The sequence below is a fragment of the Protopterus annectens genome, chromosome 11.part0 (genome assembly GCF_019279795.1).
Source record: "Protopterus annectens isolate FY-2018-M chromosome 11.part0, PAN1.0, whole genome shotgun sequence".
Taxonomy (NCBI): domain Eukaryota; kingdom Metazoa; phylum Chordata; order Ceratodontiformes; family Protopteridae; genus Protopterus; species Protopterus annectens.
In genome coordinates, this window is record NC_056745.1 from 1542948745 (window position 1) to 1542971357 (window position 22613).

A 22613-nucleotide genomic window follows, 5' to 3' on the forward strand; every position below is an offset into this window, starting at 1 on the left:
GATCACTAAAGCCAATAACTCTGCTGGTGAAGCACTATTCTCTTGCGCCATAGCCAAATTATGGAACTCACTCCCACCCACTATTACCTCCGTACCATCATGCACCAACTTCAAAACTTTATTAAAAGCGCACCTAAAAACATGCTGGCTATGCCCTTGCAACTCCCACTCTAATATCATCACTCTAATATCATCCACCATCCAACTACTACCTTTCTTTCACCTCTGAAAAATTATATTGAGTTTTGCTCTGCTTACTGCTGCTTGCTTGCTTGCTGTGGGATTTGAAGTCTTCTTAAGACACACAGTCTTGCTGTGCTGTTACTGCTGAATCAGAGACACATAGCTCTGCATGACTCCATCTGTAGTCTGTTTACTACAAGCCTTTCAAATTGCACACTGATAAAGAAATATATCTTGCAGCTATAAGCACAGTTACAGATAACTTATTTTATAACAAACCACACGTAGTCTGTCAGATTTGTAGCATATATTTACAAAGTTTTCCTTCATTACAGATATGAATGATGACTTCTACAAAATACCTCTCTCTGTCCTTCTCTCACATAACTGAATTACTACAATTGCTATATACAGAGCTAGTCACGCACACATTTCCTCTTGGTATGTTTTTCTGGCCTTATGTAGGAAGTCACATAATGTCTGTTTTTAGACTTTTCTATTGTCCTTTTGTGATTTAAGCACTTTTGCTGATGTGAGGATGCCATTCTGAAAGGAAACATCTGTATAAGCTGTTCCTACTGGAAAAACATCACGTATTGCTGAATTTATAAAAAGGATATCTGTTAATTGATATTTGTTCTACAAACATGAGAAAATCATGTAATGCTTGTTTTCCAGTATTGCTTTCTTAGGCATTTTCTGATGCTGTGAAGAGAAGCCTATCTGTTATACATATAGTATGAATGCACATTGTAAACTCTATAATTTCAGTCTTATATTCATAATATCTAACAATTCCCTCTGTTTTTAAACATACTCAAAACATTATATATAAAAAACACATTAAGAAACAAAACCTTTAGTCTTTTTTGATACAAGTCAAAATGCAATTTTACATAGTTAATACAATGAAAACATGTATTACTACCAAACCTGAATGTATTTAACAACTTTTTCTTTTGCAGACCATTCTGTGAAAATATTTTATCAGTTATGAGCTGTGTCTGTTTTAATTTTACTTGATTAATTTATTATTTTGCAATCACAGAATTTAATTTATGACTTAGAATTGTTTCATTAACTCTTTGCAACTGTTGAATTAACTATAAGAGACAATAACTATGTGCTACTGCAAGCATTTATACACTGCTGAAAATATACAGTTTTAATGTCATTTTAACCATAAGATTGTGGTCATGTCTCTGAACTGCTCAATAACATCTTGGTAAAATACTGAACTGGGTTTAAAGAATGCTATGTACATATTAGTCCATTAGCTGTATATGAGTACAATATTTTAATATAATTTTCTTCTAACTGGGGTAAAACCAGTGATATTACAACTTGACAAATTAGTTTTGAACTTATTACAATGTATCCTGTACAGTATGTATTTACACAGACTGTTTGCTATTTATGCATTTCAATCTAGTAGGTACCCTGGACCCATTTTTTCTTTAAATATGTTTTTTCACACATATTCATTACTAGACATTCATTTAATTTGTACTGAATTTTTCTGCATTTGTACATACAAAGACTATCATTTGTACTGAAATTTTCTACATTTGTACATACAAAGACTGTAAAGTACATTTAGTCTAATCTTACAAATTTAATAACATTAATATTGAGCAAAATCTTGGAAAATTTTTATGTCTCTTTAGAAATATCTAGTGGAATTGATACCATATCCATATGTCCTGTTATTTTAAACTACATACTCAGCAATTAAAAATATTCGTGCTTTTTTATACCAACATTGTTTTGTCAAAAACATATTGAAATAGTGACCAATCTTGTTCAGTTTTTTACATGTCTTTACTCTCTCTTGTATAGCTGTAATCAATTTTAAGCCATCTCTTGTTTTTTAAACCATCTCTTGTATAGCTTTACAATTTAACAGGTTGTAAATACAATTTAATACTAAACAATACAATAATAACCATTATGATAGCTATTAACAACTTGTAAAATATCTTATCCTGTCAGGTTTAATCCAGTTTACCAGTATTTCTAATACACTAATACCTGTTTTTTCCTCCCCCCCTAAAAGAGTATTGTCAAGAAGGAATGAGATATTTCTTCCTGTAGCTTTATTTCAGACCCTTGTTGTTTATTTTTTCTGTAGCTTTATTTCAGACCCTTGTTGTTTATTTTTTCTATAGCTTTATTTCAGACCATTGTTGTTTATTTTTTCTGTAGCTTTATTTCAGACCCTTGTTGTTTATTTTTTCTGTAACTTTATTTCAGACCCTTGTGCAGTACTGCTTATACAGTCAGTGTAAAACTGAGAAAGTGCCCCTCCCCCTTATACAGTCAGTGTAAAACTGAGAAAGTACCCCTTCCCCTGTAGTACTTCAGCACTGTTTACCTGCCCTATGCTGTGAGAATAGAATGTATGTCAGCCCAACACTTTGGTTATACATTTATTTTATTAGGTTACTAAGTAAAGCTTTCACTGTATATTACCTCTAGTAGGTATTTACACCCTCCTGCACAATTGATTTGAACTGTATATATACTATAGCCCATTTGCTGGCTGTACTTGATGCAACTGAGGTTTTTTTGTCCTTTTAACATTTACTTGCAAACAGATTATAAGTGACATCTATGCACAATTGTGACATTTTATTACAATTACCAAATACTGTTGCCTGTAAATATTTTAACAATTATATTTTAATAACAATGATGCTTTAGAAAAACTCAAGCTACTTGTCTGGCAATCAGTCTTGTTGTTTATCTGATCTTTCCAACATTTCCTGTAACTATTCATTCAGTCTAGGAAGGTCTGAGCTCACATTTTGTACTCTATAAACTATAATTAATTCTTTTGGCATTTTTCCTTTAATGTGATTGTGATTTGCATAACTATGCATTTATACTACATTACAATTAGCTTACATGGATTTCAGTATTTTTTATTTATTTATCTATTTAACTGTCCTGCCATTAATTTTACAAAAACTGTTTGACTAATACATCTGTGATTTTATTTATTTTTAAAATTCAGAACTTTAACTGTTTGGTGTTACTATACAATTATAGCAAAAATTGTAAAAAACAAAATAGATATTAGTTTAACCAACACATGTCTATATTTATATTATTTATATTTGCTGTTGTCTGCCTGTTATTCTTGTGTATTGTAACAGATGTATTTTAGATGAAAAGAAAATACATGCATGTCTGTCTTGGATCTTTATATCTTCATACAAGCATGTCAGTCTTGTGACTTTAAATCTTTATTCTTATTAACTATTTTCATTTAATTTGTATACACTAGAACAGTTTTGTTTACCTTTTGACTGTACTAAGAATGGCATTCATATGTTTTACTTTACTGTAGTACTCATAGATGTCTTGCTTTAACTGAATGAAAGTAAAACATTTAAAAATGATTTGCCCCTACCATCCTAGCGTGTATGCTTAACCATTTTCAAAACATAAACATATTATAAAATATATTTCTTTTGCACAGATTAACTGTGTATGTAGGAAGTTCCCAGTCTCTGTCAGTTCAGCTAATTTATTTCCTTTATCCTGCAACTGCTGTTGAATTTCCTGTAATGTTGCATGGTCTTTCTGACATTCTTTAGTAAGCTGTTCTGCTGAATTTGAAACTTCTATGCACTTTTGAAAAGATGTGTGTATAACTTGTCTAAGCTTCCTGAACTCATTGTGTCTGTCTTTTAGAAGTTTATTACATTTCTTTGTAACAAAATGTACTAGAGTTTCTATCAGTAACTGATTTGACTGTTGTTGCAACTCTGAAATAAACCTTACATCTGGTGACAGAACATAACTGTCTAACATTTGAATATAATGTCAACATATTAACTTTTCTTGGTTCTTTACCTTTACAATTTTTGTCTGTACAGTCTAACCTTTGGATAATGTCATGCACTGTATTTTTATGACATTGTACACACAATAAACATTTTATACCACACATGATTTTATTTCAGATACCAGTCAAATATTATAATCCATTTGCATAATGCCTTACTATCAAATTGCAATCCATTTGCATAATGCCTTACTATTAACTTGCCCTAATAAGGTTTTACATTTGCTAATATGCTGTATATACATTTATTCTGTTATTATTATTACCTCTATGGCATTCATACTGTATGTAACACAGAATAATTTTCTTACCAGTCAACAGACAGGCAGATGGCCAAGCTGCTTTACTGTAGATGGTTGAAAAGTTTCTGTAGTCACTTGTGAAGTTGGTACAGCAAAACTGGCAGATTCAGTCTTACAACTTCGTCTTGTACCTTTTCTGGAGAATTTATGGAACTGCTCCACCTTCCTGCAATGCAGTCTCACCGGATTTAGACGTCTATTAAACTGTATTGCTACAAACTGTTGAAAACTGTAGAAATCTGAAGTACTTCACATAAACGTTACTGTGCTTTTACAGGAGTGACATTACCCATTCACTCCCCCTGTTTTTGGATACAGGTTAGGAACGTTGTCAAAGGATCACCATTGAAAAATTATATGGAGCTGCTCTGCTTACTGCTGCTTGCTTGCTGTGGGATTTGAAGTCTTCTTAAGACACACAGTCTTGCTGTGCTGTTACTGCTGAATCAGAGACGCATAGCTCTGCATGACTCCATCTGTAGTCTGTTTAAAGCACCAAGCCTTTCAAATTGCACACTGATAAAGAAATATATCTTGCAGCTATAAGCACAGTTACAGATAACTTATTTTATAACAAACCACACGTAGTCTGTCAGATTTGTAGCATATATTTACAAAGTTTTCCTTCATTACAGATATGAATGATGACTTCTACAAAATACCTCTCTCTGTCCTTCTCTCACATAACTGAATTACTACAATTGCTATATACAGAGCTAGTCACGCACATTTCCTCTTGGTATGTTTTTCTGGCCTTATGTGGGAAGTCACATAATGTCTGTTTTTAGACTTTTCTATTGTCCTTTTGTGATTTAAGCACTTTTGCTGATGTGAGGATGCCATTCTGAAAGGAAACATCTGTATAAGCTGTTCCTACTGGAAAAACATCACGTATTGCTGAATTTATAAAAAAGGATATCTGTTAATTGATATTTGTTCTACAAACATGAGAAAATCATGTAATGCTTGTTTTCCAGTATTGCTTTCTTAGGCATTTTCTGATGCTGTGAAGAGAAGCCTATCTGTTATACATATAGTATGAATGCACATTGTAAACTCTATAATTTCAGTCTTATATTCATAATATCTAATAACCTCCACTAACTACCTTGATGATAGCAAGCTCAGATGCCCATAAGCCTAGTACTTATTATACAGCAGGAACTTCTCATTGTTACATTTGTTAATGCCTGTTATGTACTTCACAGATAAAGATTCTAGTTGTCTACTGATGTACTATGTTCTTCATCTGTAAATATGTTGTAAGTAATTTCTATGTTAAATTGCTAATCGCTATGTAATCCAATGTAACTACTGTCTGTTTATTTTACTGTGGAGCTTTTCTCCCCGGGCCTCCGGTGAAAATGGACCCACGTCCTGTCGGACACTCCCGGTCAACAAATTTAAATAAATAAAAAATAAAATAAATAATAAAGTATAAATGTTCACTTTTTTCCTCATACCTGTCCTGCACAACTGTCCTTGTCAGAAGGTAAAAAGCTTAGAAAAAGGGCAGCAGCTTAGATGGTCTATCAGCAGTCAGAGATGTCTCATACAAAAATTTGAGTTGGACAACTTTTTGGGGGTAGGAGGTCGAGAATCAGGTGCTGGAGCAGCTGAAGAAAATGTGTCCAGAAAGGCATCCAATACCAGAGGGGACTGCTGAGGGTCTGGGAGAATCTACTTGCAAGAGTTCTTAGTACCATTTTGAAGGTCAGACAGTTGGGAATAATCCCACTTAAAGTGTTCCATCATATGAACCATAGTGTCACCAAAGGATAACTCCTCTATAGGGGAATAATGGGACAGTGAATCTTCCTCTTCAGACTCCACGACAAGAGGAACATTGATCTAGGAGGAGTAAGCCAATGACACCTCACCAAAATCTAAACTCCCCTCAGCCTCAGAAGAATTTAGTTCTGAGGATGAAACTTGCACGCCACATATTTAACTTATGCCTTGGACATAAGACATGCATCTGATGTATGTCATCTGGAAGATATAAAGGCTTTGGTATGCTGGCCCTAAGTTCAGCTATCCTCTGTAGGCTTTATTTATTTATTTTTTAGCATTTGTTGACTGGGCAAGTCCAACTAGGACAGAGCCTATTTTCAGCAAAGGCCCTGGGAGAAATGCTCCAAACGCACATCTTTGGAATGTGGGAGGAAACCGGAGTACCTAGAAGAAACCCAAGCGAGCACAGGAAGGACATGCACAGATAGCACCCCAGCCAAGAATCGAACCGGAGAACCTCTTGCTGGGAGGTGACAGTGTTAACCTCTGCACCACCCTATGGACATCCTGGATATCTCAGATGTAAAGAATAATGTTACATTGATAAGGAAGTCCATCTATATGGTCAAAAAGGATGTCCCTTCTGAATCATTAGAAGGACCTAAGCAATGAGTGGAAAGGGAGGGAAAGCCATATAGGAAGAACTTCCCTTTCTGAGAGACTGACAAGGTGTCCATTTCCATGCTTCCCTGCATGGAAATGTGGTGCAAAATATCCAGAGCTGTCTGTTCAGAATGGAGGCAAAGAAATCTAGCTGGGGAGTTGCACACTGATCTGTTCTGTGTCCAGTTGTGAGGGTTTGCACTGGATCTGCTCAGATAATCTGCCATGGAATTCATCTTTGATGGAATTTCATCTTTGATGGAATACAAGACTGAAAGATGGTCTAGTTATGGCAGACTTCGTATACTGCTTTAAACATAAAGGAAAGGTTCATTCTGACAGTGACCCAGTCTTTATGGAACACCATAAATGGCTCCTTACATATCAAAGCTTGCAGTTCTGATAGTCTCCTTGCACATATCAAAGCAACCAAATGATAGTCTTCCATGTCAAATACCTGTGTGGGACCAAAGCAGCCAGTCTGAATGTGCACAAGGGTGGCTTCCCTAGCCCAAACTCCCCTCATGTACCATCAGACACCAGTTGTTCATGAAGGCTTGTGGCCCTACAATGCACCACCCCCCATTTTTTTTAATGTCTTGGAAAAGGGATCCAAACAGCAACACCTTACCCATGGGTATGTTAAGAAGTTGCACTTTCACATCCTCTGGCAGGGGATGTATTTTCAGTCAGACATGTCACCTAAAAAAACTGCCCCTGGAAGCTGTATCAACAGGACAGTTATATTTTTAGCATGTCTGCCCACCTGCAATTCAGGCTGGGGCAGGCTGATCAATAATACACCCAAAGCAAAGTGGGTTCTCAGGTGTGAGAAGACCAACCTGATGCCTGTTCATGTGAGTCTGACAATTTAGGGCTCTGAAGGCCAGAGCAGCTGACATGTACACCTTCCCAAAGTGGTGCACAATTCTACTCTCCCTGTCAATGGGAAGGGCATTTGGGCCTGAAGCCAACTTGGTCCCTTTTGCAGCATACAAGAACACTATTGTTGAACCTGGCACTGGGTTCTCATAAAGGTATTTAGCAGGAACTTGTATGCTATAAAACCAATCAGGCCTCCTGGGAGCAGGGGACTGGCAGTCTGGTTCCAGGGATGCTATAAGGGAGACATCTTGCAAGACCTCAAGTATGGCAGTAATAACTAAAGGTTGTGAAGTGACCAAGTACAGAAGGTCTAAGTCTCGTTTCTGAGCACTGAAGACCTTCCTGACTTTCCATTCAAGTGCTCTTTCATTAAACAGTCACCCTGAATCAGATGTCATCCGGGAAGTTGGGGACTGAGAAAGGGGTGCCCTCAACATCTGCATCATTATCCAAGAGAAGACTTCAATTAAGACCTACAGTCAAGGTCCTCTTCCCCTTTACATTTTGAGGATTCTAACATTATTAGAGGGATCCCATTTCCTCTTTTGTTTGGTGAGATATCCCAAAAACCAAAAACTGTCTGGTTTGTCTTGCAAGTTCTGTATGCTGGAAAAAATCCTGAGACTTTAAATCAGTCCTGAGAAGTAGCCTGGGTGTGAATGATGGGTGACAATTCCCTCTGACACACACATAGTCAAAAGGATTTTGAAACCATGAATGTCCAAGGCTTGGCGAGCTTGGTCCTCAATATGGTGGGTAAAGCCTCTTGAGATATATGCATGTGCAGACAGGACCCCTGAATCTTTACTTCATCGTTTCAGGCATGTGCTCCAACCAACATGACAGGAAAGTCTCACTGCCCTAACGTGATAATGAATGAGTGTCAGACTTGGTTGTCTGGCAGCAGATGTCTGGTATAACCACAGTCAGTATTTTTCAGACTTGGAAGACATGCACTCAAGGAGTGGAGTGATGACCTCCCAAGGGGTACTACCAAAGTCCTCAAGTATCACAATCATAGTTGGTGAAGGCATCTCAATAGTTTTTTTTGCCTTCAGTACCAGGAAGGCCAGCAGGGATAGAGGCAATGCCCTTGGTCTCCCTTCTGTATTTCCCAAAGTAGGACTACTTTTCTGCCTGCTTGCCATGTTTTTTTTTCTTTCTTGATGGACACTCAAGGACAACGGGCTGCATAAACTCAACAATGAAGCCTGATGGTTAAGGTATTTGCTTTTCAAACACAAGGTGCAGGATTTGAGTCTCAAAAGGGATAACTGGCTAGGCTTAAAATGGCTCGCAAGGGCAGTTAGCTTAGTACTAACCTATGAACCTATGAACTTGAGATGGAATTCAGTTTTCTCTCATCTATGAAAGCTTGAAGATCTGGCTTCCATTCACCTCAGAGTTATCTTATTAAACTCCAAGAAAAAAAGGACACATCATGGGAGGACAACTGCTCCACTGGCATATTCACCTACCCAACTTTGCAAGCCTTAATTGAAACCAACAGACTGAAGGGTGCTACAATACAGTGAAGTACAACCTAGCCAAGAAAGACGTAAACAGGACACCATCTTTATACCAGGAGAGTGCCAACTATCCTGGGAAGGTGAAAGCTGCCTACGAGGGGGCTCTAAAGCTCTGGAAGTCTGTCCAGATGTGAGACTTCTACCTGCTACACATATACTTATGGTGATTACTAATACAACAGTGACAAATATGAAGAACACCTATTATTCAATCCCTTACAGCACAACATAACGACTTTCCCGTCTGAAGCACAGGCTTAATTATTATATAGCTCACTGCAGGCCCCCATCTGAAACATGAAGGTAAAAAAAAAAACTGCAGAAGAAGAGTGAATCTTGAACACCAGTCCTCTCCTTTAAACTTCTTTCTTGCAGGGGGTGAAGCCGCTCTGCACCCTCTCGATATTGGAGGCAAGCCTCCCCACATCCTCTCAAACTTACACATATGCTGGAGAAAAAGGAATATTCTGGGAACAGGACAATACTAGACTTTTTTGGCAATTCAGTCTCCATGTTTTGGGACTCTCTCTAGTAGACCCTGACATTTCAAATGGTTGCCCTCATGGCATCCTGGTGGTGTGTTACACCAAACAGACAAGTGCTGTCACCTGCTTTTACGAGCTACAGGATGTCTCCTTAAACCTAAACATTAGAGTATAACATAGTTAAGAAGCAAGTGATAAAAAAATACTAATATTCAGTCTTAAGTGTTTCAGCTATTATTTAATATGTTACTTCTACATTTAATGCATGGCTGTGGTGAATATGTATTTTAACAAGAGGAAGGAGCATAGGGTGACATACAAGAGTGGAGGAAGATGCACACAGGTGGATTATATCTTATGTAGGAGGGCCAGTTTGAAGGAGATTGGAGACTGTAAAGTGGTGACCGGGGAAAGTGTAGTTAGGCAGCATAGGATGGTGGTTTGTAAGATGACGGTGATCAAGAAGAGGAGGAGAGCGAGGGCAGCACCAAGGATCAAATGGTGGAAAATGAAAAAGGGTAATTGTGACGTGGAGTTCAGGGAAGAGTTAAAACAAGCACTGGGTGGCAGTGAAAAGTTACCAAACAGCCGGTTAACTACAGCAGAGCTAGTAAGGGAGACAGCTAGAAAGGTGCTTGGTATGACATCTGGACAGAGGAAGGACAACAAGGAGACATGGTGGTGGAATGAGGAAGTACAGGAGAGTATACAGAGAAACAGGTTGGCAAAGAAGAAGTGGGATTGTCAGAGAGATGAAGAAAGTAGACAGGAGTATAAAGAGATGAGGTGCATGGCAAAGAGAGAAGTGGCGAAGGCTAAGGATAAGGCATATGAAGAGTTGTATGAAGGGCTGGACACTAAGGAGGGAGAAAAGGACCTGTACCGATTGGCAAGACAGAGGGACCGAGCTAGAAAAGATGTGCAGCAGATAAAGGTGATAAAGGATAATGAGGGAAACATACTTACAAGAGCTGAGAGTGTGTTGAACAGATGGAAAGAGTACTTTGAGGGGTTGATGAATGAAGAGAATGAGAGAGAGAGAAGGTTGGATGATGTAGGGATAGTGAATCATGAAGTGCAATGGATTAGCAAGGAGGACGCAAGGATAGCTATGAAGAGGATGACGAATGGAAAGGTTGTTGGTCCAGATGACATACCTGTGGAAGCATGGTGGTGTTTAGGTGAAATGGCAGTGGAGTTTTTAACCAGATTGTTTAATGAAATCTTGAAAAATGAGAGGATACCTGAGGAAATGAGAAAAAGTGTTCTGGTACTGATTTTTAAGAATAAGGGTGATGTGCAGAGCTGTAGTGACTACAGAGGGATTAAATCGATCAGTCACAGCATGAAGTTATGGGAAAGAGTGGTAGAAGCTAGGTTAAGAAGGGACATGATGATTAGTGATTAGCAGTATGGTTTCATGCCGGGAAAGAGCACTACAGATGCAATGTTTGCTCTGAGAGTGTTGATGGAGACGTACAGAGAAGGTCAGAAGGAGTTGCACTGTGTTTTTGTAGACTTAGAGAAAGCATATGACAGGGTGCCTAGAGAGGAGTTGTGGTACTGTATGAGGAAGTCAGAAGTGTCAGAGAAGTATGTAAGAGTGGTACAGGATATGTATGAGGGTAGTGTGACAGAGATGAGGTCTGCGGCGGGAGTGACGGATGCGTTTAAGGTGGAGGTGGGATTACAACAAGGATCAGCTCTGAGCCCTTTCTTATTTGCAATGGTGATGGACAGGTTGACAGACGAGATCAAACAGGAGTCCCCATGGACTATGATGTTTGCAGATGACATTGTGATCTGTAGTGAGAGTAGGGAACAGGTGGAGGAGACCCTGGAGAGATAGAGATATGCTCTAGAGAGAAGAGGAATGAAGGTCAACAGGACTAAGACAGAATATATGTGTGTGAATGAGAGGGAGGATAGAGGAATGGTGAGGATGCAAGGAGTAGAGGTGGCGAAGGTGGATGAGTTTAAATACTTGGGATCAATAGTTCAGAGTAATGGTGAGTGTGGAAGAGAGGTGAAGAAGAGAGTACAGGCAGGATGGAGTGGGTGGAGAAGTGTGTCAGGAGTGATTTGAGACAGACGAGTACCAGTAAGAGTGAAAGGGAAGGTCTACAAGAGGGTAGTGAGACCAGCTATGTTACATGGGTTGGAGACAGTGGCACTGACAGAAAGGCAGAAGTTAGAGCTGGATGTGGCAGCGTTAAAGATGTTAAGATTTGCACTGGGTGTGATGAGGGTGGACAGGATTAGGAATACGTATATTAGAGGGTCAGCCCAGGTTGGAAGGTTTGGAGACAAAGCCAGAGAGGCAAGATTACGTTGGTTTGGACATGTGCTGAGGAGGGATGCTGAGTATATTGGGAAAAAGATGCTAAGGATATAGCTACCAGGTAACAGGAAAAGAGGAAGGCTTAAGATAAGGTTTATGGATGTGGTGAGAGAGGACATGCAGGTGGTTGGTGTGACAGAGCAAGATGCAGAGGATAGGAAGAAATGGAAACAGATGATCTGCTGTGGCGACCCCTAACGGGAACAGCCGAAAGATGATGATGATGATCTCTATATTTAATGCAATTTAGTTGAGATTTAAGAAAAGTTACCATTTTATTTTTAAAATTCACAACTTTTTATTGCTAATATTTTAGCACATGATTTCAATTACTTAAGCTGATTAGGGCTAACTGTTGTTGATAAAGTCCCTAGAAAAGGTAAATAAAGGCACCACAGTTAAGTTCTGCACTTAACTACACAATGCTTTAGTTTTAACCTGACATTAATATGAAGTGCGCTAGTCATTATTATTAGGCATGGTTCTGGATTTTTAACATTTTAACTTCAGATTGCATAGCAGTCACATGAGAATAAAAGAAAGGCCTGTGTTCTGTTTACATTAGCTCTTTATTATCTGTAGTGCTGCCTTCAGAATTACTTCTGTGGTCCAGCTTCAGTTTACCACTCCTGTAAAACGTCAAAGAGGGACTGTACTCAGCACTAACTTTACAATGTAGCATAACTGCAGTAATGAATTTATAACATTCAGTGTTGTGATTTAGCAGCTTAAATATCAGAAAATGTAAAATGAATAAAAGCAAAAAACTGCTCTACTTTCTAAACTTAAAGTTTATTTTTACATTTACAAGTTCTGTTATTCAGAACTCCAAGCAACTGCTGTCCTGTCTTCAGGAAACAGATAACACCTTATTAGCGCAGGTATGGCCAGGCATGAAAGACGTAAATAAGATATTTACAAGCTGTTTGAACCCCCCCCCCCCCCAGCTCTGCTGGGTTAATTCCAAATAGACATCACTACATTCCCTAAAATCAATGAAGAAATACCCTCTTTGAAGAATAAGAGTGATGGGCTCCATTTAACTCACTCATGCCCACAGATCAGGTTGAGCTTCTGCTCCATGCCCGCAGTGCAACTTCTGCGATTTGTCTTGTCTTAACTATGCCTCTGGCACCTCAATAACAAAACAAACTGGTGTTAACTGTATACCATCCTAAGTGAAGTACTGAAATTTGTAGCATTCAGTAGCATGTTTAAGCAACTTAAATGAGAGGCTATTTCTTCAGCTGAAAGGTATGTGTAACATTTAAAATTTACTTTCCATGCTACTGTTGCAGGCCACAACTATCCAGCCTGCCAGCACAGAGGCATTTCACATCTCATTAGCATGAGCGCTAGTATGCATGAAAGAGTTAAATCTGCCATACAAATGAAATATAACAGACATGAAAACAATGAGCACCACTTTTACCAAAATCTGGAATGAGCTTTTTCTCATATTCGGCCTTGCCACCACCACTCCCACACATACATGCCAAGTTTCCACTTGCATACAAAAACTTCAAGGTCAATATGCTCAGAGGTAAAATCTATTCTCAGACTTTTAACGCTTCTTGCAGTAGTTGTAGTGTTGAAAACCAGTCCGATATCAAAACCAGTAAATGGCATGTCAACTTACTCCTTTTCCTTTTCTCTCTCTCATATTCTTCGTCGTCTTCAGAGTCTGGATCTGGTCTCCTTGAAAATCCACTTGCTTCTGCATGCCTTTCTTTCCGTCTCCTATGTAATTGTAAAAAAAGCAAATGTACTGATGTAAAATATGAAATAATTGAGCTGCATTTAACTTTTTTTAGTTTGTTTCCCCAAAAGGTGTACTGAGTTGAACCATTTTCTATTAACAAATTATGAAGCACCATGGCTTTCCCAAAAATTTCACCCACCAACTATAATTTCTGTAACAAGTGATGAATCTTAAAAGACTACAGCTTGGTGATTTAACCTTGGGACTACAACTCCACTTTTGCAAAATAATTCTGTAACCACAGTTTAAATTTTCAAGTAGATAAATGATAGACACACACACTCACCATGTCAGTTGATCTACAAGCAAGCCCTCTGAGGGGGGCAGCTGTTGGGATTCATTTTTCCGATATCCTCAGCTCAGCGCAGTTTATAAATTTCTCTACCTCCAAACAAGGGGGATGAGCACATCTTGTTGATGGATCTCATTAACCATGTTAGGATGGTGTGCTCAGTCACTGTCCTAATATGGTCTCCAGTTGAACCAAAAAATATACAACAACCTGAAAGAAAGTTAAAAGCACACACACACACACACACACACACACACACACACACACACACACACACACACACACACACACACACACACACACACACACACACGTGCACTTGCTCGCACACACACATGCACACACACACATTTCTCCAATTTAGAAGAAAATCCATCTGCTAATGAAAAAAAGAATAGTTGTGTAAAATCTTACCATAACCATAGATGTCCTTCTCTTCCATGTTGCAGTAGTCTTGTTGTGGGATTTCCTGCCCTCAGGTAACTCGTACATCAGCTCCTATACAAAAGCTTCAGCTTGGCTGCTGCAGCTGCGTGGGACATTGTCCTTCCTAATTTTCAGGACAACTTTCTGAATCAGTGGAAAGGGGGGGGGGGGCATACAGAAACTTCCCCTCCCAGCAGATGTTGAAAGCGTCTACTCTCCAGGTAAAAGGGGAGTAGGTCTTTGAGCAAAAGGTCTTCAGCTGCCTGATCTGGGGGGAGGAAAACTTTTAGTTATGTACTTACCATAACTTCGGATGTATGGGATCCATCTCGCCTACATTCATAACAGATGGGTTCGGAGCCGATCCATCGGCTCTGACTCGGCAACTAATACACTAGCACGAAGTCTCTCATTGGCTGGGCTACTCCCTATCCCAGGATGCACCACACCTGCTTCCCCAGATCTTGTTTGTTCGCTTTCATACATCCATGCAAACACAGAAAAACTAGTAGTCACTATAACCAACTAAAGTTCTTCAAGAAAGATCACCAAAAAAAAAGGACTACAGCTCCTCTAAATCCGAATGGAAGGGGGAAGGAGGGTGGGTACTTATGAATGTAGGCAAGATGGATCCCATACATCCGAGTTATGGTAAGTACATAACTAAAAGATGTAATGGGATCCTATCTCTACATTCATAACAGATGGGACAGCGTCCTAGCACCTAAATCCCGGGTGGCTCATTGGAAAACACTCCTGAGAACTGTGGAACCAAAGGAAGCCCTGCCTCGAGAAACCACATCCAATTTGTAATGAGAAATGAAAGTGTGCGGAGAATTCCAGGTTGCCGCAGCACAAATATCATCTATTGATAACTTGGAGTGAAAAGCCACAGAAGTAGCCATTGCCCTGGTAGAATGAGCCTTGACTGGAAAGGGAAGCTCTTTGTTAGCCTGTGAATAAATAAAAATGATACAATCTTTAATCCATTTAGATATGGAGGTTTTTGTTACTGGTTGACCCAATTTGTTCATTGCAAAGGAAACAAACAATTGATTTGATTTCCGTGTGGCGGTCCTATTCAAGTAAAAGCAGTTGTCTATGCGTCCAATTGATGCAAGGTATATTCTGCGTTATTAGAGAAAAACACAGGGAGTTCTATAGTTTGTTGAATACAGAAAGAGGAGGCCACCTTTGGTATAAAGGAAGGGTTTAATTTCAATGAAACTCTATGCTTGTGAAAAATCAAATAGGGAGGATCAGAACAAAGAGCTTGAAGTTCTGAAACTCGCCTGGCAGAAGTTATGGCCACTAAAAAGGCCGTTTTCCAAGACAGAAATTTTAAATCACAGGTAGCAGCTGGTTCGAAAGGACGGGCAGTTAGGGCAGCAAGAACCATATTCAAGTCCCAAGGGGGGACAGGGTGAGATAATGGAGGCCTAAGGAGCCACGCCCTTTTAAGGAAAGCCTTACAAAGTTTGTGAGACATCAATGAAGGTTCAAATGAGGCATGAAAATTAGAGATCGCCGCTAGCTGAACCTTAATGGTAGAAACTGAAGAGCCCAACTGAAAAAGGGAGGCCAGAAAATTCAGAACCTCCGATACTGGTGCAGTGAGAGGGTCTATACCCCGTTCCTGAGCCCAGAAGGCAAACCTTTTCCATTTGCTGGAATAAAGTTTGATAGTGGAAGGTTTATGAGAAGAAGACAATATGTGGACCACGTCCGGAGAAAGAGCATTGTCTCGGACTAAGGATGGAAGTGGAGTAACCATGCTGCCAACTTCAAGGACCTGAGAGACGGGTGAAGCCGTCCTGACTGATGAGTCAGCAGGTCTGGCACCGGATCCAGAAACCATGGACCTTCTATCGCATGCCTCTGTAGGAAAGGGAACCAAACTTGACGAGGCCAGTGCGGGGCAATCAAAATCATCTCGCTCTCCAGGTAAATGGCCTTCTGTATCACCCTCGGTAGGAGGGGAAACGGGGGGAAGGTGCAGAGAAGACCGGGGGGCCAAATGTGGGTCAGAGCGTCCCTGGGAATCTGTCCCTGAGAAGGGAACAGCGTGAAGAACTCTCTGCATTTCGCATTGTGAGGGCTGGCAAACAGGTCGCAGCAAGGAAGACCCCATCTGTCGAAGATTTTCACAGTTACTCTCTGGTTGAGGGACCACTCGTGGGGTGAAAGAATGGTCCTGCTTAATCTGTCCGCAATCACATTGGATTTCCCCGGTATGTGCGTTGCCATTAGAAAGCGGTTGGTAGCTACCGCCCAGTGCCAAAGTCTCATGGCTTCTCTGCACAGTGGGTAAGACTTGGTTCCACCTTGCTTGTTTATGTACCACACCACCGACATGTTGTCGGATAGGATAGCAATCGTGCCTTGTGGGAGAGCATGATGGAGAGCTTGGAGTACCAATAGTACCGCTCTCATCTCCAGGACATTGATATGCAAATGCGTTTCCTGGATCTGCCATGTGCCTTGGACCGACCTGTCCAGGTAATGACCCCCCCACCCTACCTGGGAGGCGTCCGTAGTCACAGTGGCAACGGGACGTTGAGGTATAAAGGGTCGCCCCTGGTCGAGATTGGATTGGAGAAGCCACCAACGCAGATCTCGACGGCAACTTTCCGTGATCATGATTAAATGGTTCAAGGGAAGTTCCTGATAAGACCATTGAACCGACAGTAGCCATTGTAAAATTCGCATGTGAAGTCTGGCCAAGGGAACTAAAAGTATGGTTGACGCCATCGAGCCCAACAGTTGTAGAATCCGATGGGCCGGGGCTCTTAGTAGGGGAAGACAGGATTTGACTTGATCTTGTAGGACCTGAATTCTTGCTGCCGGTAAAAAGGCGCGCATTCTTTTTGTGTCTAAGTCTGCGCCTATAAAAGTAATACGCTGAGATGGCTGTAGTACAGATTTTTGCAAATTGAACGTAATCCCTAAGAAACGGCCCACGGTGAAAGTGGCGCTGAGCGCCTGGAATAGTAGGTGCTCGGAGGTGGCAGTAAGGAGCCAGTCATCTAGATATGGAAACACTTGGAATCCCAGACTTCTCAGGTGAGCAGTTACCACTGCCAGACACTTGGTGAACACCCTGGGGGCTGTGGTGAGACCAAAGGGCAGTTCTCGGAATTGGAAATGACTGACTCCGAGGCGAAAGCGTAAGTGTCTCCTGGACTCTTGAGCTATCGGAATGTGATAGTAAGCGTCCTGGAGATCTATGGAGCACATCCATGCATCTTTTTCCAGCAAAGGAAGAATAGATTGAAGAGTGACCATTCGGAATTTGGACTTTTTTACAAAACGATTCAATGAACTGAGGTCCAAAATGGGCCTGAAGTCCCCTGTCTTTTTTGGTACCAAAAATAATCTTGAGTAAGTTCCTAATCCGATCTGGTCGATGGGGACAGGCTGGATGGCTCCTTTTTCTAGCAGCTTTGAAACCTCTAATGCTGCCTGATCCCGCTGACTGGGTGGTACGTCCGGGATTTCCCTTAAAGAAGGGGGGGGTTTGTTGAAGGGGATGTTGTATCCTCCGGTAATAATGCGAAGCACCCACTGATCGCTTGTTATGGATTCCCAAGCTTGTGGGTGCGCCAAATCGACCCCCGACTGGCTCCGGAGATGCACAGTCGGGCAACAACTCAGGGGCGCTGGTTGTATGAAGAACCACGAAAGGAATCGCAGTCTCCAGAGTTACGGGGGCCTCTGCCACCTCTGGGGCGGCGTCTTCCAGAATTTCCCCCTCCCCTGCCTCTGGAGGGGGAATCACTGGGTGGAGTAGGGAAAGACTTCTGAGATTTTCTAAACCACATTTTCCCTCCTCTCTGAGCCTTGGGGTAAGGCCTAGAAGGAGCGGAAAATCGGGCCCCAACGGCAGTCAAGTCTTGCCCTCCTGCTCGCACCGAGTTAGTGTGTCCTTCACCTTGGGTCCAAACAAAGATGACCCATCAAAGGGGGCATCGGCGAAGGAAGACTTGAAGGCCTCCGCAAACGAACACAAGCGTAACCAGGCGTGTCTCCTGAGGGCAACGCCTGTTCCCGCTGCTCTACTCGCCCCTTCGGCCGCATAGGAAATGAGCCTCATGGACGAGTTAACAATAGAAAGGAGGGTAGTCATCTGGGCGCCAACAGTCGGGGCCAGCGCCTCAAGTAGATTACCAACAATGGAGTCATTTAGCTCTTTGAGAAGATCTCTTTGGAGCCTCGTAAAATGACATAAGTAGTTCAGCGACCGTAAGGTAAAGGCCGCTGAAGACGGAGTACGCTTCCCGTACCTATCCATGCTCCTGGAATCCTTATTAGGAGGATGAACAGACGTTGAAGCCTCTGCCACGTCCTGCTGTGTGGCAGAAGCCACCACCAAAGCATCTACAGGCACACCCTTTGTGAGAAAATCCTTCTGGGGGGGGGCTGACAAAAACTTATTGGGCCTCGCAGGCACCAGTTCCACAGAATCAGGGTGTTCCCACGCCCTTCGAGAAACCAAATCAAGGAGTTCATCGAAGGGCGGAAACACCCAGGAGGCGGAAGGCTGGGCCCCAAAGGCCTTGAGGAAGACTGACTCCTCAGCTGAAGGGGTTTTGGCTTGCCAGTCACCTCTCTGTCTCAGAATCTCCAAGATATCTGAGAAGGAGATATCATCCGAAGATGATTTGGGGGACCCTTCTGCGTCATCGAGGTCAGTATCCGATGTAACAGACTCATCTTGGGAGTCTACGTGCTTCCTCTTACACAATTTCTTCCATGGGGGTTCGTCCGAAGCAGTTTCGGACGGACCACCCGGAAGAAGGAAACCCCCGGTCGGGGTATCCTCAGGCCCTGGGGCCCGCTGCGGGAGCTGCAACACAACAGAGGCACCAGTCTCCAAATCTAGGGACGGTGAGGTAGAATCTTGCTGAACCGGCAAAGGCATGGCCAGCGCGCTCCTCATGGCCTCAAAGGCCGGACCTCCAGAATCCAAGGAGGTCACTGGTCTAGAGGCCACGATGGCACTGGGAATTCCAGCAGCCGATGCTCCGAGAGGAAGACTAGGCACCGAAGCACCCAAACCCAAAGTGTTCCCCTCGGGCCCGGCTGAAGAAGTCGCAGTACCAAACCCTGAACCGGAGGACAGGGTAGGAAGCACAGTCGGAACCGAGAGACCTCGAAGGGGTCTCTGCTCCGACCGTATGGCTCCGCTTTGCTCCACCACCACCGACTCCAACGGCTCCGAGGAGGTTGGAGGGGGGATCGGCTCCGAAGCTAACTGTGCTGGAGCCGAGACCAATTTAGTAAAAAACTGGAGATTGGAATAGCCTCTGTATCACCCTATCCAGGTCCGAATCAGAAAGTCTCGATGATTTAGAGGAGGTAGACAATCGAGAAGACTTTCCTCTCGGCTCCGAGAGAGAAGGGGACCGGCTCCGAAAAGGCTCCAACACTATCGGCGCCGGTTCCACCACAGCATGGACAACCATCGGCGCCGAAGGAGCTTGCTTCGGAGCCGAGGGGGAAGAGTCTGAGCTGCACACCTCCACCGGCTCCGAAGCCATTGGAACCGATGGAGGTGATTCACCTCTCGATACTCCAACCTGTGGCTCCAAAACCAATGGAGCCGAGGCAGGAGGTATCGAGGCAGACCCTTTGACCCTCGGCCCCGAAGTCAGTGGAGCCGAGGAAGAAGAAGTCAATTTTGGCTTTTTAGTAGACGGCTCCGACGGACTTGTCGGAGCCGACGATCTTTTCTTTTTGGAAGCAACAGGTGGATCCAAGGCTTCCTCAAAAGAAGGTTTAATAAGCCCTTTCAAAATTAGCTTGTTCTTGCGTTCTTGAAGAACTCTAGAGGAGAACGCATGACAGACGCTACAAGTCTCTTGCAGATGTTTCGGCCCCAAACAATAAACACAGACTGAATGGCTGTCTGTAATGGACATTTTATAACTGCACCGAGTGCATTTTTTAAAGCCTGACTTTTGTTCCTTAGACATAATACAGGCCCTTCAACAAGTAAAATTTTACAAAAAAACAGACTTTACCACAACAAGTATAGCAGTATAAACAAAATTGCGCCAACTGAAAAGCGCGAGACACACTGGCGCGAGTACTGAAGAAAAAAAGTTTACCTCACAACAAACAGCAGACAACACAAGTTCAACGGCCCAAGGCCCTCTAATTTAAACGGGCTTGGCACGAAAAAACAATTAACCAAAGAAAAGTTAATTAAGGCTTGATAGCACTCAAAGGTAGGGCAAAGGCCCTCTAACTTAAACGGGCCTTGCCCGACTGAACAAAATAAAGTACCAGAAGACACTCAAGCACAGAAAATATATCAAATAGTAAGAAATAGCTGTTAAAACAGCTGTTTGGTTAATATAGACAAAAAACCCCAAGGTCAAAGACCAATAAAGGTAAAAAAGAACCACTTAGCTCCAACCAAGTCGAGACCACGTCCAGCTTGTAAAGCGGCAAACGAGATCTGGGGAAGCAGGTGTGGTGCATCCTGGGATAGGGAGTAGCCCAGCCAATGAGAGACTTCGTGCTAGTGTATTAGTTGCCGAGTCGGAGCCGATGGATCGGCTCCGAACCCATCTGTTATGAATGTAGGCGAGATAGGATCCCATTACATCAGGTCTGTTTGAGGAGTGCCCCACCGGTGGACTATATCTAGTTAGACGGTCCTGTTCAGCATCCATTAGTGTTGCGGAAAGGATGTCCTGCTTAGGAGATCTGCTTGCTTGTTGTCCTACAAGGGGATTTAGGTTGCCTGCAGGGACAAGTTGTGGCGAGAGCTAGATCCCATATTAGCAGGGTTAGTCTGCACAACTGATATGCCTTTGTCCCTCCCTGTTTATTGAGGTACTACATTACAGTGGTATTGTCTGTTACTATTTGAAGGACCCATGGTAGAAGCAGAGGGGTAAAGGTTTTTAGAGCTAAGAAGACTACAGTCATTTCTTTGACAGTGATGTGTTTGGCCTTCAGGAAAGGGTGCCAGTTGGCTTGAACCCTGTAAGCTGCCATTGTTGCTCCCCAACCTGAATCAGAGGCATTTGTATGCATTACTTGGGTTGGGGGGGGTGGGCTGAAGTGGAAGCCCCGGGTTTAGCTGGACTTGATGGATCCACCAGCTGATTTCTTTCTTTAGACAGGGAAGGAGGGGGGATTACTTGTTCCAAGCGATTCAGGTGCTGGGACCAAATGTTTTTGAGGTACCACTGTAGCATGTGCATATGCATTCTGGCCAGTGGTAGCATAGGGATGGCTGCTGCCATCATGCCCAGGAGTCGAAGGAATTGCCTTGCAGTTATTGTCCGAGAGAGTAGTAGCTCCTTGAAGTGGGAGGTCTGGGATAGGACCTTGTCCTGAGGGAGAAAGACCTTCATTCTGTCCATTCGGATTCTGCAACCCAGGAAAATCTTGTTCTGGTCTGGGTGCAAGGAGGACTTTGGAAGGTTGAGGGTGAAACCTAAATTCTGCAGAAGGGACATGGTGAAGTGCAGATGCTTTGAGAGGGTATCTTTTGACCCTGCCAGTATTAGGATATCGTCCAGATAGTGGTAAATCTGGATTCCCCGAGTTCTGCAGAAGGCAATGGCCGGGGCCAGGCATTTTGTGAACACTCGGGGGGGGGGGGGGGTGAGTGGACAAAAGTACAGTTTTGTACCTACCATAAATGTAGATGTTCGAGTGTATACCCTGCTGCAGTCATCACACTTGGGTTATCCTGTCGTCAGGCAGTCCCGCAGTCGGCCTGAATTCCAAAGTCTTGGTCCGGCGTCGGTTGCTGTCGCTTCTTCCCTGACGTCAATGCACCAGGGGTATACAAGAGGCATCCGACGCCATTTTCTTCAGTTTTTCTTGCCCCAGATGTCAGGTGCCCCCCCAAAAGATGGTCAGTAGATAGTACCAATAATAAAAGCTTAGCACAAACAAAACATCTCCCCAGCTATAAGCAAATACACCACAAAGGTTGTATCAGATTTTAAGGTATTGAAAGGTTTTAGTTAGGTCAGAGGGGATGGAGGGAGGGTAACCTGGACTGCAGCAGGGTATACACTCGAACATCTACATTTATGGTAGGTACAAAAATGTACTATGTTCATTGTGTTACCCTGCTGCAGTCATCACACTTGGGTAGAATCCCAAAGCTAAGGATGGGAGGAGGAGTCAA

The 22613-nt window shown here is 42.4% G+C and overlaps 1 protein-coding gene across 2 annotated transcripts in view; it reads right to left on the reverse strand.

The window, feature by feature from the left end:
- The window catches only part of RBM17 (RNA binding motif protein 17), a 639512-nt gene that overhangs the window by 387850 nt on the left and 229049 nt on the right, over window positions 1–22613 (reverse strand). For both annotated transcript variants that reach the window (XM_044088811.1, XM_044088812.1), the window contains exon 5: window positions 13615–13715. In XM_044088811.1, the coding sequence (XP_043944746.1) occupies window positions 13615–13715 (101 nt within the window). The remainder of the gene's footprint in view (window positions 1–13614; window positions 13716–22613) is intronic.